General features: G+C 42.8%; 1 protein-coding gene across 1 annotated transcript; it reads right to left on the bottom strand.

The window, feature by feature from the left end:
* Nucleotides 1–424: 424 nt before the first annotated feature.
* Nucleotides 425–5631, bottom strand: LOC119466417 (26S proteasome non-ATPase regulatory subunit 7). The gene is made up of 7 exons (XM_037726935.2): nucleotides 5343–5631; nucleotides 4675–4767; nucleotides 4248–4345; nucleotides 1516–1596; nucleotides 1351–1442; nucleotides 1168–1279; nucleotides 425–1059 (listed from the first exon to the last, which is right to left on the bottom strand). The coding sequence occupies exons 1-7, from the start codon at nucleotides 5515–5517 to the stop codon at nucleotides 769–771; spliced, it is 942 nt and encodes a 313-aa protein (XP_037582863.1). The 5' UTR covers nucleotides 5518–5631; the 3' UTR covers nucleotides 425–768.
* Nucleotides 5632–10212: the final 4581 nt, after the last annotated feature.

Genomic DNA, 10212 nt, shown 5'->3' with positions numbered 1-10212 from the left:
CATTTCAGCAGGCTAAATTTTCATCCGCAAATTGTTTTGTCATTCTGACCCTCACAAAGTAACAATTTGCCAACATATTAAGGCACTAAGCTTGCACAGATAACAAAATTGGAAGCAACATATTATCAGTGATGTGTTGTGTGTTACCATGGTGCAGCGCTATCTATATGCTTCACTTGGAAAGAGCATCCGAGATTTAACCACTAGCCAATGAGAATGACAAACAAGCTCTATGAAGCTACACTTGATTTACAGAGAGACACACGCACACACACAGGTAAGGCAAGCTAATGATGACTTTATACATGTATAATTAAGCAATAAATAATGCAAACAAAAAACAAGCTATGTACTGAAGAAGCGAGGAATTGTGGTTTAATTAGTTACGATTCCTAGTAGTAAAAAAAAAATAATAATAATTACACACAATGCCCAAAGTACAATTTAATACTTTCTTGCAAGAAGTGGCTGATCCCAACTTGCTCTCAACTGCAAATTTTTCTTGGACGTTTTCAATGTAGTAGGATGATGGGCGTGCCTAGCAGCAGGCACTAGAGCTGGAAGCCTAGAAGAAGCAAGAAGCACGCAATCAGGCGTCGCGCTGGGTGCTTAATTTTTTACTCTTGTGCAACGCTTATGAGCAGGAAGCCACTTGGCTCTATCATCCTGTAGACCATTCCTATGAGGCTTGGTCGCCACGTGGATGTGCCAGGAGGCAGCCAATCCAAGTAGGAGCATGAGGAGGCCAGCTGCTCAAAAACGGGTGGCTCACGCCTTGACTTCTTTCTTTTTCTCTTCAGGTTTCTTTTCCTTTGGCTCATCCTTTTTTGTTGACTCCTTTTTCTCAGCATCACGGTTAGTGATCTTGTTGTTGATGAGGTTATGTAGGGCCACCACAGAGCGCACCAAGGATGCCAAGTACACAACTAACATCTGGTCATTTGTCTTAATATAAAGAGACTTGACAAAGTCTTGGAGACCCACGTCGGGGAGCAAGTTGAATATGTCCTGTAGCTGGTAGATGATGGTGTGGTTGACTGGCAGTGTACCCACTACCACCTGCATTCAGAGCAATAGTCATTCAACAATCCCAGTTTTCTACGTTGATAAAAATAATATTACAGAGCAATGGTCGTCTAACAGTTGCTTAATGTGCATGTTGCTCACCTGCTCGAGATATTCTCTTATGTGGTGCACCTGGCCTTGAAGTCCTTTCAAGCCCATCAGTTGGTTGGTTATCCTCTGTGAGAGAGTGCCCAAGGTGGTGTCTTTGATGTCACTGCACACGAACACACCAGTGATGCATTGAACAAATGAGATGCAATGCTTAATATGCAGTATTGAGCTCACCGAAGTAAATGCTCAACCCCAACCTCCTCAGCTTCCTCTGCTCCAATTTCACTGGGTACATGCTCGAACGTCTTGGTGGTCGGAGTGCCATCCTGGAAACAAACAGATGCTTCTGTGGCTCATAAAAGCGGGCAAAAGGTCAGTTTCCCACAAACGATCACTCACATCGTGAACTTCCTCAACAGCTATGTATGCTTCCGTGGGTAGACCAATAGAGAGCAGCTGAGCATCAATGATGACAAGCACCTATGAAGAAAACAACAACTATAATTGAGTCCTGAAGCACATGTAAAGCCACCAAACTCGTCACTCAGGTCACATGCCTATGCAACTAAGAATTTCATAGGCCTAGGTGTCATTGTGGTTTAACGGTGACAATAACAATGACATGATATACGGCATGATATATATATATATATATATATATATATATATATATATATATATATATATAGTTCAAAAAATAGAAGCACGTAGGAAAAACATAACAAGACTTTACTGACGTTTCGGCCGGGGTCCGGCCTTCATCAAGAGTGCGTGTACAAGCATACAGAGCCCGGCCGAAACGGCGGTAAAGTCTTATGTTTTTCCTACGTGCTTCTATTTTTTGAACTACTTCTGTGCCGGCTCCGGTTACTCTTTACTTCACTGATATATGTATGTATGTATGTATGTATGTATATATATATATATATATATTTATATAAAATGACCTACATTTTTATTCTAACAATTTTAAAAGTTGTTACTGTGCTTAGCACTGTTTTGTTTTCACTCAAACATCACAAGATTGCATTTTTGGGTTCATGCCATTTAATAAACACTGGGTATCATTGTTTGCATGGTTCGTGTGGCCATTTAGCAGTCAACTGGTGGCACAAGTTGATGTTTACAATTACGAAATATGTATATATTGGTAGTTATTCATTTTTCCAAATGAAACAGGCATGCAATGGTGTGCCAAGTGCACTAGTGAACGGTGTGGACCAAAACATGCTATCTTGTTGCAAGATTTGAGTAACAAAGAAAAGTAACTATAAGTGCAATCCTCTTTTAAATTTAGTAGAATAAAAATGCAGGTCACTGAATAACAAGGTGTTGAAGCTAATACCCGTTTGTGCTAATCATCATCATCATCAGCCTATTTATGTCCACTGCAGGACGAAGGCCTCTCCCTGTGATCTCCAATTACCCCTGTCTTGCGCTAGCTGATCCCAACTTGCGCTAATAGTTGTGCTAACAGTTGGAAGGAAAAAGAAAGGCTGCATAAATAGTTTGCATGTGACGTCCCATTTGTCGTCTCTCCTGACCGTCCGCCATTGCTGGGTATCTCGCTTGTATCGCTGTGTCTTTGCTGTTTCCTTCGATGTGTATGCGTTGCACGTTTATGGTCTTAGGAGCCGTGTGATGGCAAAAGATTGAAGTCATGAATTTTGCCCTTCACACATGGATAGACTTGTGGGGCTGACGCAGGCTCGCTGTAAAGGTTGAAATGTGCGACGGCATGGACCTGTACAAGCTCACATTGGTGCAGATGCAACTTCAGGCCCCCAGGTGCTGCCAGCCATGCGCGAACATGGATGATTATATTTACCTGGTGCTCTCTATGAACTACATCACTTTACAAGGAAGGGCTACAAATCACTCAGCAAAGTGCCTGCATCACGCTTTATTATAATCCTCAGCAAGGTGAATCAATGAGAGCACGTGCCTTCGCGTGCGACAGTGAAAACTTCCTTGCCTCATAGACGACCTGCTTCTCACACAGGTTCAACTGTGCATGCACGGCATTGCATGTGAAGCACAACAATTTTTAAATCGGGTGTTCCCTCCTTTCTTTGAGTGCTTGTTTACTAGTTTAGAGGTGCTCCCAGTCTGTACGAAATGATTATTTTGTTTCACGAAGCAGCCCTAGAACTTTTTTTGCATGCAGCAATCCTTCCATGCTTTCCATCTGTTTGGGCATAACTGCAGCGGCTGGACATGATGCAGTAGGTCCAAATTAGTTTTGGTTTAACATTTTATCGTGTCCAGATGAGTGACAAGTTGGTTTAACGAGAAATGCGGTGCTCGCTCGCATTGTGCTTGTCACCTCACTTTTTTGTCTGTCTCTTGTGCTGTCCCCAACAATGAAGTTTTGCTTAAATCAGGAAAGATGTGGTACATGCTCTGGAAATGATTGTGATTTATCCCGGCTAGCTTTAAGCACAGACTTTTTTCCCTACATCATTGTGCATCTGTGCTGTTAATGTATAGCGCTGTACTGTTATAACTTTTGGTAAACAGTGCAGACGTACACGGTAGAACCTCGTTGATATGGTTCTGCGTCATACGTTTTTTCCCAATAATATGATTCAGTCGGATAATAAGTTGGTTGATACGATTTTCGGATGATACGCTTTATTTTCTGGTTCCCGTGACAATCGTATCAACGAGATTCCACTGTATATGCCTGGTTCAATGTAGTTTGGCTTCTTAGCATCGTTAGTTCTTTTGCAGCAAACTAAAATTGTGCATATCGGCGGGATCATGACGCAAGAAGGAACCTAAAGTTAACAACATAGCAGTGCGAGCAGCCACGTACCTGGCAATGGTGCACATGCTTGGGGAATGAATTGGAAGTGACACATGTGCAAACTATGTATATTGGACTCGGCAGTAATGTGTTGGTTGCCCCTGTTATAGGTATTGCAAGGTGTGCACTGGTTGTAGGAGTTTCACTAAATAGATTGGGCCTGAAGGAGAACTGAATTAAGTATGAAATACAAATATATGCCTTAAAGGGGCCTTGCAACATCTTTAGGTAACACCTTCTAAAAAGCTAACACAGTTTCTGATGTTCAAACAGCCTACCAATATATGGATCCTTATCCTACGTACAAATAGAAGGTACTTACAGAAGTGCTGCAGTACCTTCGCACCAGCTCGTTGATAGGGATATCGCTGGGGTGCAAATTTGGGCCAGTGTGGTACCAGCCAACAATACGTTCCCGGGCTACAAAAAATAAAAAAAAGCATGTGATAGTTAACAGGCACTTACAAAGCATGCCTTATAACGGGTGTATGTAAGGCAGAAATTGGAACTATATGGCCATTATGAGACCCTTACCGTAAAAATTAAATTGTGGGGTTGTATGTACCAAACCCATGAACTGATTATGAGGCACACAATAGTGGGGAACTCCGATTGAATTTTGAGCACTAGCCCCACCCCGAGTACTCGAGCGTTTTGGTATTTAGCCTCCATCGAAATACGGCCAGGACCAAACCCTCAGCAGTGCAACGCCATAGCCATTTGGCTACCAAAGCAGGTCAGGCCCTTACCGTTCACCTTCTTGAACATAGAATACATGTTTTCGAGGTAGTCGTGGTCCAGAAACCAGACAGTCTTGTCTTTGTCATCTTCGTCGAAAGGAACTGTAAAACAAAGCAGCAGCAGCGTGACTGTGCGATATTGACTTTTTCGTCGATCAAACAAGGATCAACTACAACACGCGGCTGGTAGAGTATACGTATGAGAAGTGCAGAAATGTCAGATGACACCTGGTCGCGTAATTTTAAGCACAGAAGCCGTCAGGCAAACAAAACTTGTCTTCACTGCTGACTGGACAAGGCAGAAACAGCGTAGGCAACTTTCTACCACAGCTAGCGCGATTTTCACAATAAAAGGGCAGCATAAGCACTCGGTGTGGGCATGCACGTGTGAACAGGCAATTGGGCTGGTTGATACCATATCGTCTCAAAGGCGCTGCTGTACGAAAGGGCAAGAACGCTGCCGTTTACATACATTGTTGCTCTTTCGAGTCCTTGTGATTTTGATGCACAGTATGTGGAAATGTGCTTGCGCTTTTACAACAGATTGCTCGTCATGACAAAGCACTTTTAGCATGCAAATGATGCTGCTACAGGCAACAAAACAGGTTGTGTAGTGTTTCTAGCTAAAATTAACAGCACAATAGACTACAATGAGCCCAAGTCAACGAATTCCTCACCAGCAAAGCTGTTAGAAACGTCCAAAACACCCTTTTCTTTCCAGGAGCCGAGTAAGATGCCGACAACTCTTTCTTGGTGGCCGATCTTTCCCATGCGATTAAAATGATCCACAACGCTGAGGAGGACCAGCGGATGCACCACAACCTTCGAGACTGCAAGATCTGTGCCAGTCATGATTTCTAGCGTCAATTTCTGTTAAAAACAATCGCTGACAAGGCGCAAATTTTCAGCCGGAGCAGCAAGGCACTTTCGACGCCACCTACATTCGTTCAAGCACCAGGACTGACTTCACAAAAATGATTGGGGCTAAGCAAGAGCGATGTAAAAGCAACAATTCTTACAAATTAGAACTATTTTTGCATTGAAGTGAACTTTCATAAATAACAATAAAGATAAAATATATTTTATATTAAATTATTATTGTGCATTATTTACCTGCGCAAGTAGAGTGACTCTAGCGCAAGTCGTGTGCTGGGAGCTGAGAATAGAAAAGTAGTAGCAGCAACCTTGGTAGCAATGTGCGGTCTTGTTAGAGTGACCTAGAATATGGGAGAGTGTCCAAAGCGCCGGCTCCGGCGAGGGCCTTTTTCTGTGAACTGCCGCGCCGCGCCGCTGCTGCTCCGGACCCGTGGGCTTTTCGCGCTCGCGAAGAGCGCGGGAAGCGAGGGTCGTCTGCTACGCGCTGTAGTTTTTTGCGTTCATTTTCCACGCAAAGCACTTAAACTGTATTTAACTTCAACAGTGTGGCGCTGCATGGAGCTTACCCATCTTTGAGCGTTTTTTTGTGCTTGGGCAGCAAGATAATGCAAAAACTAATGTATCAAACGCGCGGCCTAGCTCCGGTGCTAGAGTTCGGGAACGGTATTACGGTAACTGTGCGTGCGTAGAAGCGAGCTAAATGACTCCGCGCAAGGAAAGAACGTAAAAAAAGATGGGCACGTGGGCAATAGCACCATGCTGGCAAGAATAAGAGTAACGAAAAAAGTAAATTACTCACGAAGTCAAGTGAAATACTTACGTGCGTGCAGTGACCGCTTCGCTCACCACTACGCGCTTTTCACTCACGGTCGGTAGTAGTTTAGAGCCATATGCATATGTATTTATTCATGAATTTTTAAGCCTCGACAATACTTTATCATGAACAGAGCGCAGTGAGAAGGTGTAACGGAAACAAGAGAAGGAGCAGAGGCGGCCCTAACGCCGCAATATTGTTGGCCAATTTCGCTTCAGGGGATAGCGCGGTACACGAACAATTCTTGCTGTACGCTATCTCTTCAATACAAACTTCGCGCACGTTGTACCTTAAGGTTCACCGTGAGCGAAGCTGGTTTCAAATTCAGACATCCGAAAGAAAAGCCATTTCAGCTAATAGGTAAACAAACATAAAAAAGGTAAACAAATATATATTTTTCGACATTGAAATGAATGAATGTACTACTGGCCTAGCTATTTACTCATTTCTTATGCAAAAGTTGTTGCAGCAATAGCCTTGTTTTATTAATCCGTGAATCCTCTCTCAAATTACCAACATATAACTTCTCATGATATAACAGTTATTGCTTAACGTGTGATTTTTTTTACATAAACTAACAAGCATTCATGGCGCGTGATGATGTTTGTGCTTGCATTATATTGAGTGGAAAATCGTCTTGAAAATTACAATCTTTGATGCACTACAAATATCGCTATTGATTCTACATATCCCTAAAATAGTTACATTCAATCAGTAAAACATGAGAAGTTTATGTTCTGGTGATTAGTTGCCTCTTTCATTACGTAACTACAAGTACGTCATTATTTATCTTAAGTATGTGCGCTGTGTACGAACCACCGAGCGTACTCAATAAATATTCCTAAAGTTTTACTTTCACGTTAAGATTCGCTCAGTATTTGCGCTCTTGCAACAAGAAGGCGAAAGACGAGTTGCACATCCGTAAAGCATCACGTTCGTTTTCTGACGTTCGCTCGTAATTATGAAATAGGGCGTACGTACACAATGTTGTACTGTTAGCATTTCATTTATTTTGGTTTGTCTTGTTCTTTATCGCGTTAATTTTTCTCGCGTACTCTTTGCCGTGCTATAGCTTAGTGCTTTTGGTAGGCTGTACTGCTAAACTCGAAGACGCGGGTTCGATTCCCGGCCACGGCGGCTTACATTTCGATGGAGGCGAAATGCATAAAACACCCGTGTACATAGATTTAGGTGCACGTTCAAGAAACCCAGGTGGTCGAAATTACCGGAGCCCTCCAATACGTACGGCGTTTCTCATAGCCATATTGTGATTTTTGGATGTAAAACCCATAACATTATCATTACTATTATTACCCTTTACATGTGCTCTCAGTTCTTCATGATATATGAGCAAGTTCGACACAGTGAGGTCGAGATTGGCATTCAACACAGTCTTATCGCCACACCCCCACCATCAGAGGGATTTCTGGCCGAAAAATGCGGGTTTGCACCACGCACACGTAATATTGTTTTCATTAATCGCGACGTGAATGCAAGTATATCAAGTTACTAATGCCATGACCCATCAGTCATCTTAGTCACACATTTGTGCCTTTCCACGCTATACTTTGGAATATATACCAAGTGAACGAGACGCGAGAGTTACGCGGTTTGTATTTATTTTTGGTACCGCGGCCCCACCGAAGGACACATTACGCTTCCCAAGAGCCAGTTAAGGATTTCGTCTTAATAAAGAAAAAGCAGAGCGCGGGAGGCAGTCTTATAAAACAAATCGAATGCATGAAATAAAAGAAAGGGAACGATAGGGTGTAAAAGCGTTAGCATGAGCTAGCCATATATTGCATGTTCTCCTGGTTGTCATCGCGATCTCCAGCTTATTTTCTTCTGCAGCACGTTCACGTTGCTCATTCCACGCATAACTAAATGAAGTTAGCGCGCGGAATGCGTACGTTACTCAAACAGCCGCGGACCAAACGAGCGAGAAGTAAATAACCCGTATTCACAGCCGGCAAACGCGTTCTCTGTGCGGTGAGTCACTGCGGTATTACCTTGCGGTAACTTGGTACTTAATATATCCCAAAATATTGCGATGTTGGCTAATAGCAAACAAAATATCACGCTCGTAGCAGACGCCCGCCGCCTTGGCGCGGCTTCCGCAGCGGAGAAAGCCCACGGGTCCGATACAGCAGCGCCGGGGCGCGGGAGTTCACACAAAAAGGTCCTCGCTCCTCCCATGCATTCGCGCGGCGCTTTGGACACTCTCCCATATTCTAGGTCACTCTAGTCTTGTTAGAGTGTACTAGACAATGGTCGAGTGGGCCGAACGGCGCTCTGCCGCTGAGGCGCCGCGTGTGGAAAAATAGTGCGAGGGCGCTGCGAGCGAACTGGATTGGGGCGGAGACGCGCTCCGCGGCATATTCAACGTACTTTCGCTGCGGGCGCCGAGGCCGATTGCGCATAGTACGCTCTTAAATTAGCGCTTTATTTCAACTGCAACTTTATGTTTACACCATTTTGCCAAACATATACATTTGAGGCAGAGATTATACAACGTGACGTCTTCAATTTTGCTGTCGTTGTCAAGCGCGTCGTCTGCTAGCGAGCGCGCGTTCGCTACGCGGACGCTGGCGCACGCCCACTTTTTCTCGCAGAATCTCTGTGCAGTACATTTTTTTAATGGTTTAGTTGCTTCGGTGCGCCCATGACTCCTGACGGCCGGTACCAAATGTAGTTTTAGCCATGTGAACTGCTGTTTTTACCACTGTCCTCTAAAAGTAACTGGTATTTCCGCACCATGAAGGCTACGTAAGAAAATTTTATTACTGATATCGTGTCATTTTACACGCGCTTCTTGTTGGTGGATATTGATCAGGGACAATGATCGAAGAAAACAATATTAGAGTGAAATAAACCAGGTTTATTAACTGCGTGGCGCAAAGAATGACCAATGTATTTCTAGGTAATTAAATCAAAGGGTATATATATAAGGGAAAAATAACAAATATTCTTAATGCAAGAATTGAAAAAGTGAGAACTCCCGACAGGAATAAGTGCACGTGTTTGCAGTAACAAACACACTTATTAGTGAATACTCGTAATAAAACTCTCATTCGCAGAAATAATATTCAAAGCAGGCAAAACTGTATATATATATATATATATATATATATATATATATATATATATATACAGGGTGTTTCAGCGAACACTTTCAAAAATTCTGAAAGGTTGCCTGTGGCGGAGAAGCACAATTCTAGTTCATGAGCTGGTCTACTCGAAGAGGCGGACATTACTTGCACAAAAAATTGAAATGCATAATCGATTAATTACCAAAAATTTACTAATTAAGTTTTTAACTAATTACCTGATGGCCCATATTGCAATTTACAAATTCTAGCCGTGGAGTTCGCAAGGCGGATCCCCTTCGAACGAATTCTCAGAATGGCACCAGTTTCGATATATTACTTCCCGAACTTTGCGGAGAAATGTATTGACGTTCCAGTAAAGGTTCTTAACAAAACGTCGATTTACGCATTGATGCACAAAACTAACTGTAACGCCAATGCATTTCTCCCCAAAGTTTGGGAATTAATATCTTGAAACTGGTGTTATCCTGATAATTAATTCCAAGTCGATCCGCTTTGCGAACTCCACGGCTACAATTTGTAAATTGCAATATCAGGTAATTAGTTAAAAACTGAATTAATAAATTTTTCGTAATTAGTCGATTATGCATTTCAATGTTTTGTGCAAGTAATGTCCGCCTCTTCCAGTAGACCAGCTCATTAACTAGAATCGGGCTATCTGCCACAGGCAACCCTAAATTAATTTTTGAAAGTGTTTGCTGAAACACCCTGTATATATATGCGTGCGTGCGTGTGTGTGCGTTCGTGTGT

This window comes from Dermacentor silvarum, chromosome 1 (assembly GCF_013339745.2).
Source record: "Dermacentor silvarum isolate Dsil-2018 chromosome 1, BIME_Dsil_1.4, whole genome shotgun sequence".
NCBI lineage: Eukaryota > Metazoa > Arthropoda > Arachnida > Ixodida > Ixodidae > Dermacentor > Dermacentor silvarum.
The sequence above is the reverse complement of the archived record's forward strand: the minus strand, read 5'-3'. Positions and strand labels throughout refer to the sequence as shown.

Coding starts and splice junctions, on each gene's coding strand:
- LOC119466417 (XM_037726935.2), bottom strand. CDS start 5,517: ATGACTGGCACAGATCTTGCAGTCTCGAAGGTTGTGGTGCATCCGCTG. Junction 4,346..4,674: donor TATGTTCAAGAAGGTGAACG/GTAAGGGCCTGA, acceptor TATTTTTTGTAG/CCCGGGAACGTATTGTTGGC. Junction 1,060..1,167: donor TAAGAGAATATCTCGAGCAG/GTGAGCAACATG, acceptor CTCTGAATGCAG/GTGGTAGTGGGTACACTGCC.